Source organism: Garra rufa, chromosome 11 (assembly GCF_049309525.1).
Source record: "Garra rufa chromosome 11, GarRuf1.0, whole genome shotgun sequence".
In the NCBI taxonomy this organism is placed as follows: domain Eukaryota; kingdom Metazoa; phylum Chordata; class Actinopteri; order Cypriniformes; family Cyprinidae; genus Garra; species Garra rufa.
In genome coordinates, this window is record NC_133371.1 from 41,951,808 (window position 1) to 41,978,498 (window position 26,691).

The 26,691-nt window shown below is 35.3% G+C and overlaps 4 protein-coding genes and 4 non-coding genes across 9 annotated transcripts in view; all 8 read right to left on the reverse strand.

Moving 5' to 3' along the window:
• Window positions 1–606: 606 nt before the first annotated feature.
• kctd14 (potassium channel tetramerization domain containing 14) lies at window positions 607–4,963 on the reverse strand. Its single transcript, XM_073850988.1, has 2 exons — window positions 4,847–4,963; window positions 607–2,558 (listed from the first exon to the last, which is right to left on the reverse strand). The coding sequence occupies exons 1-2, from the start codon at window positions 4,901–4,903 to the stop codon at window positions 1,890–1,892; spliced, it is 726 nt and encodes a 241-aa protein (XP_073707089.1). The 5' UTR covers window positions 4,904–4,963; the 3' UTR covers window positions 607–1,889.
• Window positions 4,964–7,091: 2,128 nt separating this feature from the next.
• Window positions 7,092–7,237, reverse strand: LOC141346238 (small nucleolar RNA SNORD15). The gene has a single exon (XR_012357171.1). It is a non-coding gene; the product is annotated as a small nucleolar RNA SNORD15 (small nucleolar RNA).
• Window positions 7,238–8,080: 843 nt separating this feature from the next.
• On the reverse strand, window positions 8,081–13,306 carry rps3 (ribosomal protein S3). The gene is made up of 7 exons (XM_073850288.1): window positions 13,229–13,306; window positions 12,577–12,707; window positions 12,385–12,478; window positions 10,588–10,682; window positions 10,096–10,283; window positions 8,428–8,634; window positions 8,081–8,147 (listed from the first exon to the last, which is right to left on the reverse strand). Exons 1-6 carry the CDS (start codon window positions 13,256–13,258, stop codon window positions 8,432–8,434), a joined length of 741 nt encoding a protein of 246 aa, XP_073706389.1. The 5' UTR covers window positions 13,259–13,306; the 3' UTR covers window positions 8,081–8,147; window positions 8,428–8,431.
• Window positions 8,245–8,390, reverse strand: LOC141346237 (small nucleolar RNA SNORD15). Its single transcript, XR_012357170.1, has one exon. It is a non-coding gene; the product is annotated as a small nucleolar RNA SNORD15 (small nucleolar RNA).
• Window positions 8,713–8,858, reverse strand: LOC141346235 (small nucleolar RNA SNORD15). Its single transcript, XR_012357168.1, has one exon. It is a non-coding gene; the product is annotated as a small nucleolar RNA SNORD15 (small nucleolar RNA).
• On the reverse strand, window positions 10,385–10,534 carry LOC141346236 (small nucleolar RNA SNORD15). The gene has a single exon (XR_012357169.1). It is a non-coding gene; the product is annotated as a small nucleolar RNA SNORD15 (small nucleolar RNA).
• A 1,273-nt stretch (window positions 13,307–14,579) lies between the features above and the next one.
• LOC141345167 (NACHT and WD repeat domain-containing protein 2) lies at window positions 14,580–19,291 on the reverse strand. The gene is made up of 3 exons (XM_073850035.1): window positions 19,240–19,291; window positions 18,636–19,159; window positions 14,580–18,539 (listed from the first exon to the last, which is right to left on the reverse strand). The coding sequence occupies exons 1-3, from the start codon at window positions 19,274–19,276 to the stop codon at window positions 14,874–14,876; spliced, it is 4,227 nt and encodes a 1,408-aa protein (XP_073706136.1). The 5' UTR covers window positions 19,277–19,291; the 3' UTR covers window positions 14,580–14,873.
• A 4,383-nt stretch (window positions 19,292–23,674) lies between these two features.
• The window catches only part of LOC141345229 (F-BAR and double SH3 domains protein 2), a 140,105-nt gene continuing 137,088 nt past the window's right edge, over window positions 23,675–26,691 (reverse strand). For both annotated transcript variants that reach the window (XM_073850117.1, XM_073850116.1), the window contains one exon: window positions 23,675–25,711. In XM_073850117.1, the coding sequence (XP_073706218.1) occupies window positions 25,628–25,711 (84 nt within the window). In that variant the 3' untranslated portion in view covers window positions 23,675–25,627. The remainder of the gene's footprint in view (window positions 25,712–26,691) is intronic.

The window sequence follows — 26,691 nt, forward strand, 5'->3', positions numbered from 1 at the left end:
TTAATGCATCTTTTTTTCTTTCTGGAGCATCAGTAGTGTTTGAACCTTCTGCAATAGTTGCATGAGTCCCTCAGTTGTCCTCAGTGTAAAAAGATGGATCTAATAATCATACAGACATTGTTGGAAAGGATTCAAATACACAAAAATTATGAAAAACCAAAGAATGTGTGAGACCTAAAGGACCTTTCTGAAGAACAGACGGCAGTTTAACTGTTCAGGACCCATGAACAACTATCACTAAAAAGGATCATTCAGCTGTGAATCATTCAGGTAACAACACAGTATTAAGAATCTAGTGTATGTAAACTTTTGAGTCATTTTTATAAATTCAACTATTATTTTTTCTTGTGGACTATATGTAAACGTCTTTTATGTGAAATATTTTATTCAAGTCAGTACTACATTAAAAATAACATGCTTTTTTTTAATGATCTCTCTTATTTTGCTAAAATAATTAACATTTTGCCGATTCTGCACATTTTGACTTCAACATATGCATTCAATGCCTTATACATAATACATTTTAATGTCTCTTCTGATTTTAATGAGATAACAATACAAAGAAGTATAACATATAACATAACATATAAGAAGCTAAAATAACATTGCAACAGAAAATAATGCAACACATTTGTATTTACATTTATTTTTTGACTTTAAAACATTTTAAACTAGAACAAGAGCTTTGGTATACAAAGTATAAACTTAAAAAAAAAACACAAAACCAGTCATAAGAGTCAATTTTTTGAAATTGAGATTTATACATGAACATGAAACATGAAAGCTGAATAAATAAGCTTTCCATTAATATATGGTTTGTTAGGATAGGGCAGTATTTGGCCGAAATACAACTATTTAAAAAATCTAGAATATGAGGGTGATCTAAATATTAAGAAAATTGCCTTTAAAATTGTCCAAATTAAGTTCTTAGCAATGCATATTACTTATCAAAAATTTTATATTTACAGTAGTAAATTTACGAAATATCTTCATGGAACATGATCTCTCCTTCTTCTCCTAATGATTTTTGGCATAAAAGTCAAATTCATCATTTTGATCTATACAATGTATTTTTGGCTATTGCTACAAATGCTACTTAAGACTGGTTTTGTGGTCCAGGGTCACATATATGAAGTAATAAGATTCTGCTAGAAGTGGTACGTGCTCTTTCATATTCATATTATTTTGCACCTTTAATGATCTGCACAAGGAAAGGATTCGTCTGTAAAAAATGTATATAATAAACACATGCTGTACAAAGTTAAAACAAGACATATTAATTACACATGGCAGGAGATAATAATGTTGGTAAAAGAAGCAGACATGTTTTCACATTGTTACATAATGCATTAGGAATGCATGATAAAATGCATAGTCACTTTGGATAAATGCATAAATGTTGAAAGCTGCATGCATTAAAAAATGCATAAAATGTTGCAATTCTCAGATAATGGACTAATTAACAAGCCAAAAACATCCCTTAAGACCTAAATCTGTTTTAAAGTGTTGGTGATTAAATGCAAAAAGAAATTAAAGGCTGCAATCAAAACTATGCATTTACATACACTATTTCAACTGCATTTTTGTACACACAACTTAGTCAAAATAATATTCTGTTGCAATCCAAAGTTATAAACTAGAATGTTATTTTTAAACCTTCATGCAGATATTTTAAGCCAAATGCCAGGATTGTAAAACTAAAGTCAATATTAAACAAGGCTTTAACAGATACTGACAGATAAGAACACCATTACACATGTCTGACATCTGTCATATACGTAGATAGGTCTGCTATAGGAACATAAGCTGATTATATAGGCTAATATATAAAACATTCCTTCACTTTTTAAATCTCTATTTCCAGTTCACGTGGTTGGGCCTTAAATTCTTCACCACCAAGTGAAAATCAATTTATGGAAGAAGTCGTAGCTCCTAAAGAGAAACCCTTTGTCTATGCTGTGTGGTTTAATATTTACTTTATATCCTTTGGCCTCTATGTCCATTTTAACACAATCCAACAGATCTTCCACCGATGCAGGAGCTTTCCACGGACCAAAGCTCACTACAGACTCTCTTGGGGTGCCAAGACTGTCAATAACATCGTTGTATCGGGTTAAATCATCTTCTGTCCTCACAACACACACGATTATGTTGGAGTAGCGTGAGGCGATGGCCTCGGCTCTGGCCACCCGCACAATCACCTCCAGGTTTTCACGGTAATTCGGCACACGGGCCAAGAACTGCTGTCTCCCGACCGTTTCTCCGAAGAACTGCGGCGTGTCCTCGATGGCTTTGACCAGAGGTTTGATGTCGTAGTAAAGCGCCTCCTTATGCACCTCCTGCAGGTGTTCGGTAGGAATTTTCTCCGTTCTGAGGTATTCAAGGATGTATCTGAAATGTGTCCCATCGCGGTCTATGAAGTGACGGCCTTCAGAGTCCATTCGTTTGGTTGAACCGTTAAACAGGTCTCCCAGTGTGGAGTTTGGGAATTTGCGGATGGTTCCCAGAGTTGTGCTGAAGACATGACCTCCAATGTTCAGCTGGACAACTTGGGATTTCTGTGGAGAGGGAAAACAAGCATTTATGGACACATTGCTTTAATAGACATTTTACAGTTTATTTTGAAAGCCTGAGAGATAACAGACTGTCTAACCTCTCTAAGGTGCAATGATCTAAAGAACAGTTAAGTCCAAGGTGAATTAAAGCAAGTTGTGTTGTGTCAACAAAATAAACATAATTCAATAAATCTCTAAATAAGTAATAATTATAAAATAGGACACATATAAATATATATATATATATACTACAAGTTAAAAGTTTTTGAACAGTAAGATTTTAATGTTGTTTTAAAGAAGTCTCTTCTGCTCACCAAAATACAAAACAGTAAAATTTTGAAATATTTTTACCATTTCAAATAACTGTTTTCTGTTTGAATATATTTTAAAATGTAATTTATTCCTGTGATTTTGAAGCTGAATTTTTAGCATCATTACTCCAGTCACATGATCCTTCAGAAATTTCTGCTTCAAAAAGACAATTATTATTATGATGATGATGTTGAAAACAGCTGAGTAGAATTTTTTCAGGTTTCTTTGATGAATATATAAAGTTCAGAAAAACAGTGTTTATCTGAAACAGAAATCTTTTGTAAGTTGGGATTTCTTTGGAGAGGGGAAAAAGGCATTTAAGAAGGACATATTGCTTTGATAGACATTTTACAGTTAATATGAATAGTTCATTTTGAAAGCCTGAGAGATTTTGACGTAACAGACTATCTAACCTCTCTAAGGTGCAATGACATAAAGAACAATGAATCATTAATCCAGTCACATGATCCTTTAGAAATCATTCTAATATTCTGATTTGCTGCTCAAAAAGACAATTATTATAATTATGATGTTGAAAACAGCTGAGTAGAATTTTTCAGGTTTCTTATAATAAAAAGTTCAGAAAAAATTTATCTGAAATACAAATCTTTTGTAATTTCTTTATCAAGTCTTTATCATCACTTTTGATTAAATAAAATTAAAGCATCTTAGATAAATAAAAGTATTAATTTCTATAATTTCTTAAAAAATGTATATACTGACTTTTGAATGGTTGATAAATATTGATAATAATAATATTAATAATGGTTTCTTGAACAGCAAATCAGCATATTAGAATAATTTCTGAAGGATCATGTGACACTATGGCCTGGAGTAATGATGCTGAAAATGTAGCTTTGATCACAGGAATAAATGACATTTTAAAATACACTGAAATAGAAAACATTATTTAAAATATTTTAAATAATAAATATATTTAAAAATTGTACCGTTTTTGCTGAACTTTGGATAAAATAAATCCAGACTTGATGAGCATTTGAGATTGAGGTAACATTTTAAAATAAGGTGTCATTTGGTAACATTAATTAATGTATTAACTAACATGAACAAACAACGGACAATACATTTATTACAATATCTTTGTTAATGTTAGTGAATGAAAATACAGTTGTTCATTGTTTGTTCATGTTAATTCACAGTGCATTAACTAATTTTAACAAACACAACTTGTCATTTTAATAATGCATTAGCAAATGCTGAAATTAACATTAACTGAGATTAATAAATGCTGTAGAAGTATTGTTCATTCTTAGTTCACGTTAACTAATGTAGTTAACTAATGAACCTTATTGTAAAGTGTTAGATTGACAAATTAAAAAATCTCAATTCATAAAAATTGAGATTTTTGCCTCCTTTTTTTCTAATTTATTATAATTATATATAATAACATATATGAAGTACAATATAAGTATGTATTTAATTCTACATGCTATGAATACACATGTATGGTAGTCAATATGTCAATATCAATATCATAATAGTGTTTGTGTTTATAAAAAAATTAAGACCATACATTTTTGAGTTCTTTCAAAAAAAAAAAAAGCTTTAGAAACTTTTAAGTTGACGAATGTAGGATAAGTTCTTGTTGGAAATAATGTCATTGTTTAATCTTTTACAAGCTTCCGCCTTAAGCATACAATACTATTGGGAATGGGAAGTATAGTTTCTTGCTACTAGACTAAGTATCGTGTAGGCTACTAAGTACTTGCACAAGATGTTTAAACTCACTCGCGTTTATTTGCTTTACAGGCGGTGTGTGAAAAACAGCATGTGATAAAGACATTGTTATAACGAGGCGAAATTTAAATTAATGTTACAAAATGACACCTCGAGCTATTCGACGAACATTCGAAAGAACAGCTGTTACATGTAATAGAACATTACCGATGAAAACGTTACAATGTGACATTCCATTTTCGAATTTAAATGTTTCATTCTGTTTATATATAAAGTCTTACCGACTGCACAGGTGCTGAGGACTGTTTTCCAGGTGATTTATAGTCCGGTAAACTCATGATCTTCAGGTAAAACTTCTGTTCTTCATGCAGGTAGCAGCAGCAGCAGCTCAGGCTGTAAATCAGGTGTGTGTGTGTGTGTGTGTGTGTGTGTGTGTGTGTGTGTGTGTGTGAAACTTTATAAGATCCACCCATGACATACACACACATCCAGGAAAGGGAGCACGGCATTTGCTTTCTCTTCTAGCTTAAGTAACTATTGGTTAAAACACTGAAAGTGGTTCTAAAGTAGTTAAACTCAACATTTCAAAAAATGGTTTAAAGTGTTTGTTTTGGGCATGTACAATTGTTGTACAATGTAAATATCATGGTATACAAGTATGGTACTCTCAGGTAAGTTTATTTCAGGATAAGAACTAAACGCAGCTGATCCAGACAGCACACGCACGTCTGCAAGATTGCTGTTAAAGAGCTCTTGATCTGGAAAGCATCTGCTGAGTACAAACATCTTCCAGATGTCAGTTATACATACATTTTCTAAATCATAAACATCTTAAATACGTCTCTTATTTGACATCTGATAGGAAACGTCCAAAAGAGGTATTGCAGACACACACAAAAAAATAAAATAAAATACGTCTTGTATACGTAAATGCAGACGTCAAATAGTCTCCATGATGTATGTGTGCTATCAGGAGATGACCTCTAGAGTGGTTCTCAACAAGGTATTTCAATGAGTTCAAAGCTGACCTCAATTAAAATTAAAAGAAAAATAATTAAAATAAACTAATAACCAAGATTTTAGTTTTTTTTTAAAATACATTTTACCAATCTACATTGTCCTACATATGCCAAGCTCTAAAATATGTAATATATATATATATATATATATATATATATATACACACAACCAGTTGGGTAAGTCTCTTCTGCTCACCAAACCTGCACTTATTTGACCCAAAGTACAGCAAAAACATTAATATATATATATATTTTTTACAATTTAAAAGTAACTTTTATTTCATTTGAATATATTTTAAAATGTAATGCATTCCTGTGATCAAAACTACATTTCCAGGCTTCAGTGTCACATGATCCTTCAGAAATCATTCTAATATGCTGATTTGCTCTTCAAAAAAACATTACCAATATTTAAAACAGTCGAGTACATTTTTTTCAGGATTCTTTAATGAATAGAAAGATCAGCATTTATCTGAAATAATCTTCTGTAACATTCTACTATACCATTCAAAAGCTTGGAGTTAATTTTATTTTTTGGGAAAGATACTATAGAAACTTATACTTGATCAAGGATGCTTTTAATTGATCAAAAGTGATTATAAATGTCTTTATCATCCCTTTTGATCAATTAAAAGTGCCCCTGCTAAAGTATAAGTTTCTATGGGATCTTTCCCAAAAAATAAAATTGACTCCAAAACTCCAAGCTTTTGAAAGGTATAGTATAATGTATAGTATAACAGAAGATTTCTATTTCAGATCAGTGCTGGTCTTCTGAACTTTATATTCAATCAAAGAAACCTGGAAAAAAGTTTTTTTTGAGCAGCAAATCAGATTAAAACGTTTTCTGAAGTATCATGTGAATGGAGTAATGATGCTAAACTTTCAGCTTTGAAACCACAGGAATAAATTACACTTAAAATAGCCAAATAGAAAAGTTATTTTAAATAGTAAAAATATTTTTAAAATGTTACCGTTTTTGCTGAACTTTGGATAAATGCAGGAGACTTCATAAAAAGATAAAAAGGATTAAACAAAAACCTTACTGTTCAAAAACTTTTAACTGGTGGTGTATAATCTTATAATTCTTATCTAGAAAATTCCATCATTCCAAAGTCATTACTCCTTTAAATATCGGAATCAAATAAAATCACTCAATGTATTATTAGTTTCAATTTCATTATGATTAATCACTGATTTATAAACTTCAAGTAAAATCAGAGTAATTGTTTTTAGCAGTTGACTTACAAGCTGCATTCTGCTGGTCACAGCTGTTTAAATAACATCTTTAGGTAGATTAAGCTACTAAAATAATGACTTAAAACACCGTTTTCATTCATTTCAGATGAGCAGACAACATTTCCCCATTTATTCTTTAATTTTTATACAGAAAAGTGTAGGCCTTCCATCACTGATCAGTCAACCTAGAAGAGACAAAAAAAAAAAAAAAATCTTGTTAGAATAAAAAAAAAAAAACCCAACAAACAAGAACTACTCAGCAAGAAAAAACCCTTCTCAGACAAATGCCTCAACATCTTCAATCTAAGAGAACACATGATCTCTGAGGACCTCAAGTCAGACGCACAGAACGTGAGCCTGACCCAGAATCCTCAGAGCCCGGCCTCGATCCGACTCGTCATCGTATCGTCACTGAAGGGAACGCGAAGGTCAGTTTGAGGTTTTTGGCTCTTACCCCTTTATGCGGTGGGCACTGGGGCTCCTCCCTGTGGCATGACTGGGACCTCGGGCTTGGCCCCCTTCTGTTCGGACACTGGGGTGGTGGGCAGGACCTCTTCTTTGGGCTCCACGATGCTGACGTGGTCAGGCAGGGGCTTCTTGGGGCCAATCTTGCCAATGCTTTAAGTTGATTAAAAGTGATAGGCATTTATATGGTTACAGAAGATTTCTATTTCAGTTCAGTTCTTCTGAAGTTTCTTTCTATCAAAGAAACTGGGAAAAAAGCTTTTTTGAGCAGCAAATCAGAATATTAGAACGATTTCTGAAGCATCATGTGACTGGAGTAACAATGCTAAAAATTCAGCTTCGAAATCACAGGAATAAATTACATTTAAAAAAATATACAAATAGAACATTTTAAATAGCAAAAATATTTCAAAATGTTACCTTTTTGCTGTACTTTGGATCAAATAAATGCAGAAGGAACTTAATTTCAAATTAAAATCTTCAAAAATTAACTGGTAGTGTGTAATCTTATTCTTATCCAGAAAATACCATAATTGCAAAAAGTTTATTATGTTGCAATTTCATTACGACTAATCACTCTGCTGTATAAACTCAAAGTAAAATAATTTGTATTTAGCAGTTAATGACAAATGACGCAGTCATAAAGCTTCTGCTGTTAACATGATTTACAAGCTGCATTCTGCTGGTCACAGCTCTATTTAAATAACATCAAGTAGATTAAACTCAATGTGTTAAAAGCTACTAAAATAAGCATTTAAAACATTGCTCATTTGAAATGAATGAAAACAGACAACATTTCCCCATTTATTCTTTTATTTTTTTATACAGAAAAGTGTAGGCCTTCCATCACTGATAAGTCAACCTAGAAGAGACAAAAAAAAAAAAAAAATCTTGTTAGAATAGAAAAAAAAAAAAAAAAAAAAAAAAAAACAACAAAGAACTACTCAGCAAGGAAAAACCCTTCTCAGACAAATGCCTCAACATCTTCAAACTAAGAAAACACATGATCTCTGAGGACCTCAAGTCAGACGCACAGAACGTGAGGCTGACCCAGAATCCTCAGAGCACGGCCTCGATCCGACTCGTCATCGTATCGTCACTGAAGGGAACGCGAAGGTCAGTTTGAGGTTTTTGGCTCTTACCCCTTTATGCGGTGGGCACTGGGGCTCCTCCCTGTGGCATGACTGGGACCTCGGGCTTGGCCCCCTTCTGTTCGGACACTGGGGTGGTGGGCAGGACCTCTTCTTTGGGCTCCACGATGCTGACGTGGTCAGGCAGGGGCTTCTTGGGGCCGATCTTGCCGCTGGGATCCCAGGGAAGCATGATTTTCACCTTGATTCCAAGCACACCTTTATGAAGACAGAATCACAAGGATGCGTTACAAAACTAGACAAGATGAGAACTACTCAGTGAGAAACATAAAAACCCCTTCTCAGACAAATGCCTCTAAATCTTCAAGATAAGAGAACACATGTTCTCTGAGGAACTGAAGTCAGACGCACAGAACGTGAGCCTGACCTAGAATCCTCAGAGATGCGCCTCAATCCGACTCGTCATCGTATCATCACTGAAGGGAATGTAGAGATCAGCTAAGAGAATCACAAGGATAACAAAATATTGACTGGAAGTGATCAGAAAACAGTATAATACCATCCAATTTGAGCTTTACCATGTTTGAAAGCATGCACTGAAAACCTTCTCAGACTAACGCCTCTAAACAGTCACATTGCTCTGAAGAACCAGAAACTGACCAAGACTCTTCTTAAACAATCCAATTCTGGTTTACTATATCTTCATTGAAGGAAAGATTTATACGCTCCTGAGGTTAAATTTTAAACAAGTTTATATAAGATTCTATATTAAATTTTTCTAATTATAAAAAATACATTTTGTTTACCTTTTACACGAACACACTTTGCTCAAGATTTGAGAAATGAAAATCCATAGTACTCACAATTTTCGAAAATATTTTGAAAAATTGAAAAATTTAGTTTCCATTAAGTCACGTTTTTAAAATTAATTTACCTTTTTAGATATCCATTTTTTAAAGTTTCGTTAATTTTCCACAGATCCCCTTGCACACTAATGCAACACTTCACTCAATATTTCACAAACTTCAGAATATCTGAAATATTTCTGACACAAATTTAGTTTAACTTGCATTTTATTCTACTCCGTATTCTACTACTATACACTCATTTAAATCTATTTTTCAATTTATTTTTTAGTTTCTCTAAACATTTTCCTCTATTAAAATGCAACAATTCACTAAAGCTGACACGTTCATAGTGTTTATGAACATTGTCTCAAATTATAAATAAATAATAATAATAAAAAAAACTTAGTTTGAATCTACATTTTTCCTACATATAGTACTGAATATTTTAAATTCATTTTATTCATTTTTCACACTTTTTCTCTAAACATTTACACAGACCCTGTGATAAAATGTGACCCTGGACCACAAAAACATTCATAAGAGTCAATTTTTCGAAATTGCTAAATAAACAAGCCTTTCATTGATGTATGGTTAGTTAGGACAGGATATTTGGTCAACTATTTGAAAATCTGAGGGTGCAAAAAAATCTAAATATTGAGAATTCTTTTTAAAGTTGTCTAAATGAAGTTCTTAGCAACGCCTATTACTAAATAAAAATTAAGTTTTGATAGATTTATGATAGGAAATTTACCAGATATTATCACAGAACATGATCTTTACTTAATATCCTAATGATTTTTGGCATAAAAGACACAAATGACTTCCAGAGAATCATAAGTCCATTTAAACTTCCTCTGTGACTTTTACTCACCCTGTCGGAGCAGTACGTGGCGGACAGCGGTGTCGACGTAGTAGTTAACGGGGTCTCCGCTGTGGATCATCAGGCCATCCACGAACTTCATGGATTTGGCTCTCTGGCCTCTCAGTTTACCAGAGACAACCACCTCACAACCCTTGGCCCCGCTCTCCATGATGAAGCGCAGAACACCATAGCAGGCCCTGAGAGCAACAAACAAAGCATACGATAAACACACAAGAAAACGAATAGAAAAATCTAAATCTTAACTCCAAATAAAACGCATTTATTGCTTTCCAGCCATCCTTCTCAGACAAATGCCTCAATGTCTTCAAGCAAACAGGACTCACTGCTTTGAGGACCTGAAGCCAGACGCACAGAACATGAGCCTGACCCAGAATCCTCAAAGACAGAACCGGCCCCGTTCCGACTCGTCATCGTATCATCACCGAAGGGAATTTGAACCAAGTGTGTGGCCTAATGCATGCTTAAAAAGCGAGGGCTCACCTACGGACAGCCAGTCCTCCGAGCAGCTTGTAGCGCAGAGACTCAGCCTGAGCGATGGCGCAGAGACCCCGGGTGGCGACCTTCTCAGCGTACAGCTATGATGAAACAACACAAGACTTTAGAACACGCAATCACTAGCTTTGGACACATTTACAAATGTATTAAAAGAATAGTTCACTTCCTGAACAAAAAGTTACAAATAATTTATTCACCCCCTTGTCATCCAAGACGTTCACGTCTATTTTTCTTTTTGGAGGAAAACATTTCAGGATTTTTCTCCATATAGTGGACTTCTATGGTGCCCACGAGTTTCAACTTTCAAAATGCAGTTTCAAAGGGCTCTAAACGATCCCAGCCGAGGAAGAAGGGTCTTATCTAGCGAAACGATCTGTTATTTTCTAAAAACGTTTACAATTTATATACTTTTTAAACTTCAAATGCTCATCTTGTATTCCATAGTGTATTCCAGTTCAATACAGTTAGGGTCTGTCGAAAAACTCCCATCTCATTTTCACCTCCAACACTGCCGTTTTACCTTTTTTGTAAAGATTTGATCATCTTTGCACGTTCACTTTGTAAACACTGGGTTGGTACTTCTGCAGCAATGCAGAACAATTTTGAAGTTGGAGACAATGAGATGGGAGTTTTTCGACATAACCTAACTGTATTGCACCGGACTGCACAGAGTACACTCAGAGCTAGACAAGACAAGCATTTGAAGTTAAAAAGTATATAAATGACACCTTTTTTTTCTTTTTAGAAAATAACCGTTTCGCTTGATAAGATCCTTCTTTGGCTGGGATTGTTTAGAGCCCCTTGAAACTGCATTTTGGAAGTTCAAACTCGTGGGCACCATAGAAGTCCACTGTAAGGAGAAAATTCCTGAAATGTTTTCCTCAAAAAACAAATTTCTTTACGACTGAAGAAAGAAAGACATGAACAGTTTGGATGACAAGGGGGTGAGTACATAATCTGTACATTTTCGTTCTGGAACTCCTTTAATGTCAATCTCCAGTCGTAAAGAAATTATGTTTGAGAAACTTTTCAGACATTTTTTTTTTTTTTTAAATAATCTATAGTGAGTTTAAACTTCCAAAATGCACTTGTATGCAATGTAGCTTCAAAGGGCTTGATGGAATGAAGGAAACGATCGGTTTTCTAAAAAAGAAAAAATATACTTTTTAACCTCAAATGCTCGTCTTGTCTAGCTCTGTTGGAACTGTTTTTTTCCGTTCAAGACAGTTAGGGTATGTCGAAAAACTTCCATCTCCTTTTCTCCAACTTCAAATTTGTCCTACATCGCCATTTTACCCTTTTTTTTTTTTTTGTAAAGACCTTGTTTGCACGTTCGCTTTGTAAACACTATCAGTACTTCTGAAGCAATTTAGGAAGATTTTGAAGTTGGAGAAAATTACATGGGATTTTTTTTCGACATACCCTAACTGTATGGATCCAGAGCACACAGAGTACTCATGCACAGTGCTAGACAAGACAAGCATTTGAGGTTAAAAAGTATATAAACTGTACATTTTATTTGATAATATCCAAACTTATCACTAGATAAGATCCTTCTTCCTCAGCTGGGATCATTTAGAGCCCTTTGAAGCTGTATTTTGGAAGTTTAAACTCAAGGGCACCACTATATGGAGAACATTCCTGAAATGTTTTCCTTTAAAAAAAAAACAACTTCTTTACAACTAAGGAAAGACATGAGCATCTTGAATGACAAGGGGGTAAGTAAATTATCTATACATTTTGGTTCTGGAAGTGAACTACTCCTTTAAGCATTAATCTTACCTCAACACTGCCTTCAGGGAAGCCAAATCGTTTCTGAACGACGGCAGTCAGTTCACGAATGCGGCGGCCTTTCTCTCCCAGGACATTCTGGGTCCTGAAAAGTCAAACAGATGAGGTTATAACACATTATGCTTGAGTTAACGCTTTTTAATGTCATGGAAATTGTCTCAAATAAGTGTTAACAGTGCATACCTGGTGGCTAGGATGATGATTTCTGTTCTTGTTGGTGTGACACGGACCTCCACACCGGAGTATCCATCCTCAGCCAGCTCTCTGGTGAGAAACTCATTCAGCTCGGCTTTGAAGATGCCATCTGACACAAACTGAGGGAGAAACGTTAAAATTATTAAGGTATGCTGATGCAGAAATAAAATGACAAATCTTGCAGTATGTGTTGAATGGCATGACAAATGTCAATCAAATAAAAAAGACACAACTGACAGTATGCTGATTGTTTAACACTAGAAATATTTCAGATGTGTGTACAACTGCTTATATTCAACTCTACTAACGCCATACCTGAAAATAAAGTCAATATCTAGTCGTCATACTAACGCCAGCTTCCGGAAACATATACAGCGCTTAAAAGTAACTTCTCTATCGTATTAAACACATTTGAACCGCTCAAACAGGAAAGCACACCGAATTCAGCGCTGCGCTCATCTGCCATGTTTCATGTCAGTTTCAGCGCCGACAGCATCCAGCTCAATCCACCTCAACATCCTTATTAAATCTTCATCTTAACATCTAATAATATAGTTAAGCACCATAGTAATCAGGTGCCGCAATTATTTTGCACTCCTGCACTTTAATTAGACAAATTTGAAGCGAAAATCGTACCAACCTTTCTCTTCTTCGAGATTTGCACCGCCATCTTGCCGGAGGCCGCAGACAGGAAAGGAATTGGCAGCGTAGCGGAAGTGCGTTTATGGTAACAAATCACTTCCGTATGGCTGTTTGTGGTGATGGGAATTGTAGTTCTAACGTCACACGTGGTTATGTCGTTTTATTTAGTGTTTATATTGTAGAACTTTAATACAGAATACGATATTAGCATTGCCGTCCGTCAAAGAAATGTTTAACAGGATAAATGTGTGTTTATCAAGTTATTAAGGTAAGATCAATACAATGAGATACTTTTCTTCATTATTTTTCGGGCTAAGTAACTCTAAACTACATTAAAAGCACATCAAATTACAAACAGACAGTAAACAAACAAACAAACAAACAAAAAACAAACGTGACCACCTTTTTTATTTAGGAATTTATTTATTTTTCTTTTGAAAGTTGGAATATTACTATGTTCTCTAAAAAACACCTGCTATTTATATAGCCTATAGCTGCTTTCTAGCTTTAATACAAACTCAATTTACACTTTATTTTACAGTAGCCTATGTGTATTGTAAGGTAACTACATACAGTTGAAGTCAAAAGTTTACATACACCTTGCAGAATCTGCAAAATGTTAATTATTTTACCAAAATAAGAGGGATCATACAAAATGCATGTTATTTTTTATTTAGTACTGACCTGAATAAGATATTTCACATAAAATATGTTTACATATAGTCCACAAAAGAAAATAATACTTGAATTTATTAAAAGAAATACTACTAGTATTACTAAGTACTAAATGAAAAAATATGATATCTAAGCAAAATAAGAAAAACACATGTTCATTCTGTTCAAAAGTTTTGTACCCCCATCTCTTGATGCATGGTTTTTCCTTCTGGCGCACCAGTGAGTGTTTGAACCTTCTTGTATGTGAGTTCAAACGCAGAAAAAGGCTGAAAAACCAAAGAATCTGTGGGACCTGAAGGACTTTCTGAAGAACAGCATGCAGTTTAACTGTTCAGGACAAACAAGGGACTCATGAACAACCACCAAAAAAAAAAAAAGAAAATGCTGTGGATCATTCATGCAACAACACAGTATTAAGACTTGAGTGTATGTAAACTTTTGAACAGGGTCATTTTTATTAATTCAACTATTATTTTCTTTTGTGGACTATGTAAACATATTTTATGTTAAATTCATATCTTATTAAGGTCAGTACTAAATAAAAAAAAATAACATGCATTTTGTATGATCCCTCTTATTTGGTAAAATAATTAACATTTTGCAGATTCTTCAAGGTGTTTGTAAACTTTTGACTTCAACTGTAGGTTAAAGGTTAGGTTTAGGGGTATGTTCAGGGTAAGTACTAATTGTAGTTATTATCCACTCATTTAATTGTTTTAATAAACGCATAGTATGTACACACAAAACAGTAACTGTAAAATAAAGTGATACACGAGTTAACAAAATGATGCTATGTGGCTATGCAAGTCAACAATACAAAAATAAATAAATAAAAACTAGTAAATGAGGTATACGAGAAAAAAGGAACATATTTACATTTTTTTTATATCATAAAACGTATGTATATCACATATCAACAATGCAGTTTTGGAATTTTGGAACGCTGTACAAATGCAAACTGGAACTATTTAATACAATTGCAAGGGCAATTCAACCCAAGTAAGGTTAGGTTTTACCAGAGGCGACCAAATCAATTGATCATCCAGTGGACACAAATGTGTTGGGCTTGGAGCATCCTCCTTCCAGCTGGTTTTACTTTTCTTAGTGTCATTAACAGTGTAAACCCCAACAGAGCCATCCTGAAACCCCACATACACAAAAAAGTCCTCAGAAACAGTTAGAGTAGATGGGTTCTTGCACAAATAGAACCTGCCAACGGTCTCCCCATCTGTCAAACGTATGGCTACCAGCATCGGCTTCTGGTGGAGATCACAGGATTTATTTTGGCACACCATAGAGGAGAAACATATATAGACCATATATTGACCAGAAACACCTACAGTCGGATATGGTTGTGGAACAGGTCCTTCGGTTCTCAAAGAGCACAGTTTGCTGTTGGCGAAGTCTAAGATGTTTATAGTGGATTCAAATATTGAAAGGATGGCATACCCTCCATCTGACGACAGTCTGAAGATCTCAGGCTGGCACAAGGAAGAGTCTGGCAGCTGGAATTGATGACAAATAGTATCCTCTGTTAATCTCCAGGAGTACACAGCACCGGAGGCTGAAGAAACAATCATAAAATCTGGATGGTCAAGCAGAGATTGGAAAGCAACGACATCTGAGCGGTCCGAGCATGAGAAGCATTTGCTTACATTACCAGACCAGAGGCTAACAGCCAAGAGATCGCCATTGTGAAGTCCTAAAAGGAAGGTGCTTTCGGGGGAAATGGTAGCATTTCGGAGATGATGGTGAATGCTGCAAATCCCATGTCCACTTTCCAACTTCCACACCCTTGATAGACCCGTCTCTGACAGGGCAACTCCAGAGTTACCCTTGGGTGTTATTAGAACCTTGTAAGCTTGGCTACCAGAGATTCTGTAAATATTCTTCCCACTGTTGGTTTCCCAAATGTATATGTCTCCACTTGCAATACTCGCAAGGTAGTTGCCATCTCCAGAGATGGACATAGACTCCACAGTACCTTGGTGAAGGAAGCAGCCTTCTACTTTGCAACTCAATACCCCCCACTTCCAAATAAGTTCTGAGCCATCTGAAGAGTAACAGCTTTCTCCATAAGATCCCACAGCAAGCATCTCCACCCTCTTTACAGATTTTGGTGCCAGTGCTGAATATGTAATGAGATCCATGTCCCAAATAAGAACACTTACATCTGTTACTGCCGCTAGGTAAGTGGTCCCACATTTATGAAGTTTAAAAGCTTGACAGTTTGCAGTGTCCAGACTCAAAACACACTGTCCAGATGCACGATTCCAGACTAGCATAAATGGGCAATTGCTCAGTAAAGCAAGGATGAAGCATGATTTTTGATCCATTATGGCTTGCTTAAATGTTTTGCCTCTTGGGGGACTGAATTGGTCAAGTACATCAGTTTGATAAATGTCAATGAGTTGCATTTGTTGCTTCTTACATATTAGGAGAATGCTGTCCCCTTTGTAGTCTATATTTAACACCTTCCCCAAGGTTGTGCAATGGTTCTCACAAATCAGAACTGGTTCTGTTATAATCTCACGATTCCAAGCAAACAAGTTTCCTGCTTGATCTACACATGTAATCATCCCATCACCCCCAGAAAGGATCATATCAATAAGTGGCATATCCTTTGGACAAGTAAAGGTGGCTAGAAGCTGGCCATTGGACCAGTCAAATATGGTCACAGAACTTTCAATCTGTCCACAGTAAATTACATCACCTTCCTCAGAACATCTCACACAGGTTATCTCATAAGTGCAGTGCAGTTCGGTCTGTTCCTCCCTGTCAACAAATACATTAACAATATTTTGTCCTGTCCACCATACAAATAGTTTGTCATCACACAGCAAGGCACCCTCAAGAATGGTGTTCTCCCTCTTTTGGGTTTGAAATTCTTGTGGCTGTGTGTGATCTGCATCCCACAAGAAAAGTTTACCACAATGGGTGCTTAGAAGGAATATGGTTCCAGAGCTAATGACACTTGTGAACTGCAGATTAGAGGACTGGGTTAGTTTGATCCCTTCAAATACACCTCCGTTGCAAACCCAAGCAGTTCCATTCTCCAGTACAACCACCACAGTGCCACAGGAAGATCCAGCTGACTGTGTGATCTGGGAAGTTGTCGACTCTTGCAGTGTACACTGGGTATAAGGTACTGCAGGAACTGGAGGCAACACTGTATGCACTCCATTTTTTGGCATATTTGGCAGATTGACACACATATCCAATGTAGGAAAAACACTCAGGAAAGGAAGGAGTTTGGCTTGGAGTACTATTGGCAGATCGGCAGGGTTGTTCCTCAGTAGACAAGCTGAAGATCTCAAGATGATGTGGAGGAGCTGAAGCTTCCTGGGAAAGACCAACTGCGATGTCCTCTCAAGCCACAGAAAAAGTTCATCAGCAAGTTCTGCTTGCAGCATTGCCTGGAGGTATTCTTGAGACATCATTTGGTTGCCAAGTTCCTCAATTCTTCCACTTTTCAACAAATGGAAAGAGAGTATGTGGAGTTTCCTCAAATTGGGATGTGGTCTTGCTGGTGGGCTCTTGGTGGTAGAGAAAGGAGGAGAAAAGATCCAAGGTTGACTTGGAACTTCTCTGTCAATGTTAATACTCTGTGGGACATCTGAAGAGCCTTCATCGATGATCAATGGCTTTGCTGTGCCATTTGCCCAAGAGCCACTGAAATAGTCTGACAGCACATGATGTATCTTCTGACTTGTTTCCTCTGAGTACAGGTACCTTTTGCATATGACCAAAGGGAAGTGTCTGCTGACCCAGAAAAGAGTTTGTGTGCCTAAAATGTTCCTCAGCACTAGAAACCCCTTTAGGTCTAAAAGAAGACTTTCCACAAAAACTTCAGGAACCCTCACTGTAAGTGGTATGGTATCACCTGGTGGAAGGAAACATGCAAGAACTTCATCATCACAAGAAAGAACATCAGTCAGCTCAGCTGTAGTCAAGCCAAACCTGGCCAAGGTAAGATAGCTTAAAGCTTTGGAAACCACAATATTCCCATGCTTCTTCTCCAGATGATCAAACATCAGAATAATGTTGTTATGAAGCTCTTGGACCAAAGAGTTCTCCGTAATCTCAAACTCTGAGTTCCAATGGATTGCCTGTCTAAGAAGGAGTTCCACATATAGTGGGACAGAGCATTTCTTAAACGCCTGGTTCACATACATTTGTTGGCCTGAGGTGATCTTTCTGTTGGACTCTTGAAGAAGTGTTGTCAGTAGCTGGCTGCAGCTTTTACTCTCTACTTCTTGCAACTCACAGAACACCGTTGAATCTGGGTAATACATCTTCAGAGTAGCGAGAAGAGCAGGCCTGTTTACGTTGATGGAAATGAGAAGCTTTACATTTGGAGCTAACAATTTAGGCAGTAATGTCAAGTCGAGTTGTCCATCAGTCTTTGGCAGTTGGTCAAGACCATCTATGATGAGCACCAAAGGATTCTTGGATGGTGATCTTGAGGTCAGGAGTCTCTTAAAGTTTTCTTTTAGCTGATAGATGTCGTTGATACAGGTACTACTGGAATCAACTCTTTTACAAATGTCTTTGAGAAGCTGTCTCAGGGAGTCGTTGACATCTATGAAGTACACAATAATCTCGGGATCCAGGTTCTTCAACCATTCGGCTGCCTGCAAATGCAAAATACCACATTAATGTCACAGGATATGTTACTAAAAGCACTCAACCCCAAACATTGCATTGCATTGCATACTTCTAAAGGATACCTGACTTGCGCAGTGAGCCAGAAGCACGGTTTTGCCTGAGCATGGTCTACCATTGAGTATGAAGGGAAATTTAGTGTTTTTCCCCTCTAGGTATGACTTGACATGTTCGGCTTCCGCTCGTTCAATTCTGTAAAGAGAAGAGAAGATGCGGCACAGATCTTTCTGGCCAAATTCGTCGACAGTACCAGCCCTTTTATTTGAGACAGCATTGTCAATGAGTCTCTTGAGATCTGAATGTAGTTGCTCACTCAAACCAACAGCAAAGTTGAGCCTCATCTCAGGTGTGTAACCTTGCAAACAATTGCACTTCGTGGTGGTGGTGTACACCAGGGCTCTGTGGAACGCAACCACGCTTGGCAGGAAGTGGTCTCGAAGCTGGGTCAGCTGGTGCAACTGGGCTTGTTTCTCTGGAGGCAATCCAATTGCTTTCATTGGGATATGTATTTTATGAACGTAGCAAAGACATCTTGCAATATCTTCACTGGAATAGTTTTCATATGCATAGCGGATGTCATTTTCAAAAGCTGGTGTGAAAAACATAAATAAGACAGTTTTTATTTAAATTATGTTGCAAATTCATGCAATTAGACAGACATTGACTTACCTGATTGGAAATATTTCTGAGCTTTTTCGTGTGTCATAATCCCTTCCTGGACACACTGGTTCACAACATTAGGAAAGATTCTCCTTAACTCTGGAAGTATCTCACACCAGTTCTCTTCATTTGGATTCTCTTGCTAATTATAAAAGATGAAGGACTTTAGCTAAATTATCTAGTTCTGTGCAGTAATAATGCACAACATGGTACTTGCCTGGACACCAGGGTGTTTATAATGTCCTGACGGATCAAGCATATAGAATGAGGGAGGAATGGCGTTTTCATCTCTCTGGTAGCATCTCTCCAGAATGTCAGTCCTAAGGCCCATCCTCTGACATACCTGGAGAACAGACTGGAACTCAGAAGCTTCTATCTGCTCAGGTAAACATGCATCTCCATACTGTTCACCAACCAACCCCTGAGACAAGAGACAGAAAAATAACCTAAGTTCATTTTGTATGTTTTTTTCCAGAGAGAGAATCTGCAAAATGTTAATTATTTTACTAAAATAAGAGAGATCATACAAAATGCATGTTATTTTTTTTAATACTGACCTGAATAAGATATTTCACATAAAAGACATTTACATATTGTCCACCAGAGAAAATAATAGTTCAATTTATAAGAATGACTCAAAAGTTTAAAAGTTTACACTTAATTCTTAATGTTGTGCTGTTACTTGAATGATCCACGGCTGTTTTTCTTTTTTTTTTTTTTTTTTTTTAGCGATAGTTGTTCATCCAATTCCCTTGTTTGTCCCGAACAGTTAAACTGCCTGCTGTTCTTCAGAAAAATCCTGGTTCTTCTCCTTCTCTGGGTTTTAAGCATTTTTTCGTATTTGAACCCTTTCCAACAATGACTTTATGATTTTGAGATCCATCTTTTCACACTGAGGACAACCGAGGGACTCATATGCAACTATTACAGAAGGTTCAAATGCTCACTGATGCTCCAGAAGGAAAAACGATGCATTAAGAACCAGGGGTGAAAACATTTGAACAGAATAAAGATGTGTACATTTTTCTTATTTTGCCTAAATAGCATCATTTTTTTTTTTCATTCAGTGCTGCCCTTCTTAAGATACTTACTTGTCTTGTTTCCCAGAAGACAAAAGAAGTTAAATTTACCCTGACCCTCGAAAAGTTTACACACCCCGGCTCTTAATGCATCATGTTTAGAGCATCAGTAAGTGTTTGAACCTTCTGTAATAGTTGCATATGAGTCCCATTTTCCAGATTCTGAAAGGTGTATGTAAACTTTTGACCTTAACTGTAAACATCCTAAGTTTAAATGATACTGTACTGAACTACAAATTACCACAAAGAAAGGTCCCAGAGAATTTCTCCTGCAATCCTCCAGTATCTGCAGTCGTTCCTTCTGTGCAGTCCAGTTTTTGGGATCAACTTCTTCATTCGGGTCAATAACCTGCAGACAGATTGGATCCACAGTCAATCTTTGTTTACTTATTGTTAGATCTTGTAGAGGGATGATGCAAATTATTTAAAGACTTCTGTTAGTCAAAACAACCAGTGTTTTATTCGCTGTAAACTTTCTATTGACATGCTTTTCCAAAGCAGTACAGAAATGGTTAACAAGAATAGTTCAATACTAACCCAGTCAGTCTTTTGTCATTTGCACAATTAAAAATGCATGATGTTTAGATAACAAGACAGTAGGAGGGCCTGTTAAATGCTCAACCTTCCAGTGAAAGACATAATTATTATTTATTCATGTTTATAGATTAAAACACAATTGCTTGTGGGGAAAATCATTAGTTATCGTCAGCTGGATGCAACACAACTGTAATGTTCTTCAGAATTAGATTGTTTACAAGCTGATCAAACGCTTTAGATATTGACAGAAGATGTGAAAAGAGAATGAAGAATGTTTGCTCACTCTGAACTCAACTCCGTATGTGCATCTGCAGTATTCCCTCAGTCTGGGGAAAACTCTCTGCCTTAGTAACCTCCTCTCAACCACAGATTCTGCAACACAGTCCACATTTCAGTTGTGATTTTACCAGCCCAGATCCTAACGGTTAATACGGAATCAAATATGACCCTCTTTACTTACTTAATGCACTTTTTCTGGTTTTACAGTGAACAATTTATCAGTGGATATTATTCCAAAGGTGAAAAAAGTTCTAAACTTTTATTATTAATAATACTACCTTATTATGCAACCTGAAAACTTAGTTCTTGATGAATAAAATTAGGCTTTGGGCTGATTAAAAAGAAGTTTAACTAAAAAAAAAAATTAATTTAATCATCCATGTGATGCTTAGAAGAGTTCTGTGAAAAAAGAAAGTTAGTTTTAATGCGAGACACTGCAGGTGAATAGGGTAAAACAATTAACTAATAGTTATCACCTTACTTACTCAGTTGATTGATTACATTGATAATTGCAAATATTTTTTGTATTACAAGTTTTCTAAAATGTTAGGTTTTAATATGCAAATGAGGCACTATTTAATTAAATATGTGCTCATTTGCATTCATTTCTAGTAGAAATCTGAACACTGGATGAAGTCAGTTTCAAAATTCTTGTTTAATATTTTTTGATATATTAGAGTCAAATGTTTTTACAGAGGGAATTTTGGGTATCTCATTTTGTCACGCCATAATTTAGAAAATACTTAGAAATGGCACAAAGCAATATATTTTTTTGTATACAAAATGAATAAAATCAAGCAAATGATATATGAACAAATCCCTCTGTAAAAACCTTCAGGATATAGACAGGAATAAAACTGTAAAGTTTGGTGTGTGTAAATGCTACTGAAGTGGAGATTTATGGCTCAGTGTAGGAGAAAAAAACTCATTTTGAGAAAACAACCTTAAAAAATATGTATTGTAATTGAAATCTATTAACAGAAATAGATAAAGTGCTATAAAAGAAACACTTAACAGTGTCTTTTGGATGTTTTCTTTCTACTAGTCTGAAAAAACACTTTATGAAAAACCAAAAAGCCCAAAATCTCAAACTTGACAGGTGCACGAAAAAAACTGTTTTTGCCTGCAGTGTCTCCCCTTAAAAAAAAGTATATGAGTTCCTGCAACCATTAAAACATACATTCATGTTCATATTTATTTGTAGCAATATAAACATTTCAGAATTGACTAAAATAAACTGTGATACGTACCTTCTGGATTGGAGCACAAATAAACTTTAACACAAGCCATCTAATTTCCTTTAGAGTAAAAGATTCTTATTCATTCCATGTGGCCGCATAAAATTTACATGCTGAAATGTTTTATTCTTGTAGAAATATGTGAAAAATCCACACTCGTTACCCTTTTTGGAGAAAGAATGGAGGCGAGGATGGCGACTGCATGTTTAGCCTCGTATCTCATTTCCCAGCAGGAAACATGTCTCTGTTATTTACATGGAACTCTGGGAGAACCGCCCACTCTTTTAAAAACTGACTGACAAGCAGCATTTGATAAAACAGTCGGTTATCATCCAACAAAAACACACTGTAGATTTTAAATCAGTTTATAAACATTCAAAACAATCTAAATGCACAAAGCATCTGTCAGGAAGCAGTAGAAAATTTGATTCATTTTAAAAACATTTAAATTACATTTACAGTTTACACGTTCTAAAGCCTTGCAGAATCTGCAAAAATTAATTGAATACAAAATGCATGTTATTTTTTATTTAGTACTGACCTGAATAAGATATTTAACATAAAAGAAAAAAATATTTTACATACAGATCACAAGAGAAAATAATAGTTGAATTTATAAAAATGACCCTGTTCAAAAGTTTACATACACTTGATTCTTACTACTGCGTTGTTACCTGAATGATCCACAGCTGTGTTTTATTGTTAAGTGATAGTTGTTCATGAGTCCCTTGTTTGTCCTGAAGCTAAACTGCCTGCTGTTTTTCAGAAAAATCCTTCAGATCCCACAAATTCAGTTTTTCCAGCATTTTTGTGTATTTGAACCCTTTCCAACAATTACTGTGTGATTTTGAGATCCATCTTTTCACACTGAGGACAACTGAGAGACTCATATGCAACTATTACAGAAGGGTCAAACACTCACTGATGCTCCAGAAGGAAAAACAATGCATTAAAGTTGGGGGGTGAAAACTTTTTAACAGAATGAAGATGTGTACATTTTTGTCATTTTACCTAAATTTTATATATTTTTCAGTTATTACTGCCCTTCAGAAGCTGTAGAAGATACATGTTTTCCAGAAGACAAAATAAGTTAAATTTACACTGATCTTCAAATTCCAAAAGTTTTCACCCTCCGGCTCTTAATGCATCGTGTTTCCTTCTGGAGCATTAGTGAGCGTTTGAACCTTCTGTAATAGTAATAATAACATGCATTTTGTATGATCCCTCTTATTTTGGTAAAGAATAAACATTTTGGGGCAATTTATTCGTTCACATTTGGCCATAAAAAAAACAGAGACAAAGAAACAGAAGCACTTTCCCCAATTTTTTATTTAACATTTGTACACAATAAATACAAATAATTTTACAGCTAATAATATGCAGAAAGAATATTTTTCACCTGTTCTCTGATATTGTCACTGCAGCAACAGTCAATTGTTGTTATTCCATCTGTTATTTTTTTTTTTTTTTTGTCTAGCAGCTCGGAATCACCTTCAAATTGTAATAAATGCAAATAAAATCACTTTAGAAATAAAAACAACTAGAATATGCAGCTAACGCTATTGAAGAAGCTCCAAAGGGTTGAAACTGGCCGAGAAAACCGGGAGCGCCATTTAAAAAAATGCGAATGAAAATATCAAAATTTTGCGTTCGTTTCGTAGGCGAGAACAGTTTTTGACACAATGGGCTTGAACCTCTTAACCATAAACTTCAAAACAAGTTTGATAACATTCAAAAGATCTCAACGAGATCAACAAGAAAATAGGTTGTGACAGAGGAAAATAGAAACAAAGGGAAGATACTTAAACATCTTCCGCTCCGATTAAAAAAAGGCTAACGACAAACGTCCTTTTCCTAATGACCCTGTTCTTGCTTAACAGAACTATGGTACCATTTCACAAAATGGACTTTTTTTTGTTGTTTTTTAAAATCTTTCCACTGACTATATTATGGAATCAACATAATAACTCTCTTCTTTTTCAAACCTTATGGGAAAACTACAATCGATCACTCTCACGAGATGAAAAACACGACGCTGGGCAGCTTCATCATCCAAAAGAGGCAGCTGGCATACATGGATGTTAAAACAAAAGATAAAATTAAGGGTGTCAAAGCACTGAAATGTCAGAATTAGATGCATGAAAATACTGTGGAAATGAACAAAAATGATGAAATGTCTAACTGCAAAAAAAACAAAAAAATAGCTGCCCCGTTGAGGGAGGAAATGCACTTAGGACACGATAATAGGTTTGCGTTCGTCGGCAATAATTCAAACAATAAGAAAAATCTCCACCTTTTCTGTGCTTGTCGGAGGGAATCTTTCCCATCACATTCATCCTAAATACTGCCATAAAAGAAACGCGGCACGTCCGTTCAGTCCTCTACGTGACAATGAGAAATGCGTTAGGCTGGAAAAGCACTTTAACTGATAACTTGTATATTGATAGGTATATTTCCATGATTACGTTCTGCCCGAACAGACGCAGAATATTCGCCGTTTCTGAGGACTAAATATTAGTAATACATACAAACACTGGTCTTCATAATGAAAAGTCGAGGAAAAGGATATAGCTATGTAGTTAGTACTTTTTTTTCATATCAACACAAGACAGAAAGAAGCTAAACGGATGAGAAAAAAAGAGCTAAGTAACCAGCCTTGCTCTCTTTCTCACTTTCGTTAACACCTTCTCCTCTTCCGCTCTTTTTCCTTGTAGCCTTTTATGTACAGTGCCCTTTCTCCGTTATGATCTGCGATGAATATAACATTCCTATGACGACAGTAATGTACTGTGCTATTACATGTGAAATACCTTACGTAAATGGTAAATGGACTATTCGTGGCTGACCCCTTTTTCCAATCCCGTATCATCCCATAATTCCTAGTATTGCATGTGTGGCTCTTCTCCTCTTTGAAACTTGAGTTCTTTCAGCATTTTTAGATGCACACCAACACATCGACCTTAATTTTCCGAAATGAACTGGCTTTGAGTGGATGAACAAATTTGAAACGAGTTACGCTAACTTAATTACGAATACAAGGATTAGAGTTTGGCATGAAAGCGGTTTAAGGCACCAAACAGTCTGTGACGCCAAAAGAGGTGTTTGTATTTTATGAAAAGGGATGCCTTTGAGATGCTGTTCTCCGCCCCCTTGGGATCTGAGGATGCTCATTGGGCGGGTTAACGCACGCCCCGCCCCTTCCGTGAGCAGTGGGAGGGGTTAGAGGTCAGGTGGGGTTTGTTCTTAGTCCATTAGGGCGGCGCTCTACACCAGCGTGATCTCCACCTCTTCGGTTTTCTCTACTTGTCTGCGCGCGTGCTGCTTTGGAGGAGGAGGTGCCGCCCGAACCTATAGACACACAAAAAAAAATAGAGTTTAATAGAGAATTGCTTGCTTATGAATAGAGAAAATATATTGAGAGACCAGCTAGTTTATCAAAATATATATTTATATATACATTTCTATAATAATATAATATAAACATTTTAAAATATTATGATCCATTGAAATAAATATAGACACAATTTTGTGGATATTTAAATATTTTTTTTAAACATAGTGGAAAATGCTCAACTGTTAAAACTTGTGTTTTTAATATACCTAAATAAACTTAGTATTCTTCAAATATATATAAAATATAAAAACCTACAGACACACAAAACAACAGAATTTAATAGAGAACAACTAGCTTATAAAATATTATAGTGAAAATGTGTAGGTCCCCCAAAATAAACAATAAAAAAAGAAAAACAATATAGAAAATGTATTTAAAATAGAAAACTATATTTATAATATTGTATTTGCACAATAAATCAAATATATACACAATAAAATAAATAAATAAATACAATTCTATAATAATATGAGATAAATAATAATAATATTTTAAAATATTTTGAACTGTTTAAATAAAATATTCATAAGTGAAAATCTGTAGCCCCCCCCCCCCCAAAAAAAAAATATAATAAAAGATAAATGTTAAATATTTAAAAATATTATGAACTATTTAAATAGAAATATACATTTAAATGATTTTCATTATTTAAAAATAAATAAATAAACAAAGAAAAAAAAAAAGATAAAAAATGCTCAACTGTTAAAAAAATTGTTTTGATAAACATAAATAATCTTAATAACTCTAAAATATTCTTCATAAAAATATAACTTGTTATTTTTTGGTGATGAAATATGGTCTGCATGTGTTACTGACAGATTTAATAGAATAAAAATCTCTATAAAATGTTTAAAATATATAAAATATAAGTTTTAAAAATAACATTAAAAAAATGCATTCCTCTGGACTAGTGAGCTAAAAAAAATTCTATATA

Coding starts and splice junctions, on each gene's coding strand:
- LOC141345167 (XM_073850035.1), bottom strand. CDS start 19,276: ATGACACACGAAAAAGCTCAGAAATATTTCCAATCAG. Junction 19,160..19,239: donor TCAGAAATATTTCCAATCAG/GTAAGTCAATGT, acceptor TTTTCACACCAG/CTTTTGAAAATGACATCCGC. Junction 18,540..18,635: donor TGGCTCACTGCGCAAGTCAG/GTATCCTTTAGA, acceptor TTGCATTTGCAG/GCAGCCGAATGGTTGAAGAA.
- kctd14 (XM_073850988.1), bottom strand. CDS start 4,903: ATGAGTTTACCGGACTATAAATCACCTGGAAAACAGTCCTCAGCACCT. Junction 2,559..4,846: donor CCTCAGCACCTGTGCAGTCG/GTAAGACTTTAT, acceptor CCCTCTCCACAG/AAATCCCAAGTTGTCCAGCT.
- rps3 (XM_073850288.1), bottom strand. CDS start 13,258: ATGGCGGTGCAAATCTCGAAGAAGAGAAAG. Junction 10,683..12,384: donor TCCCTGAAGGCAGTGTTGAG/GTAAGATTAATG, acceptor GTTTCATCATAG/CTGTACGCTGAGAAGGTCGC. Junction 10,284..10,587: donor GGAGGACTGGCTGTCCGTAG/GTGAGCCCTCGC, acceptor TGTTGCTCTCAG/GGCCTGCTATGGTGTTCTGC.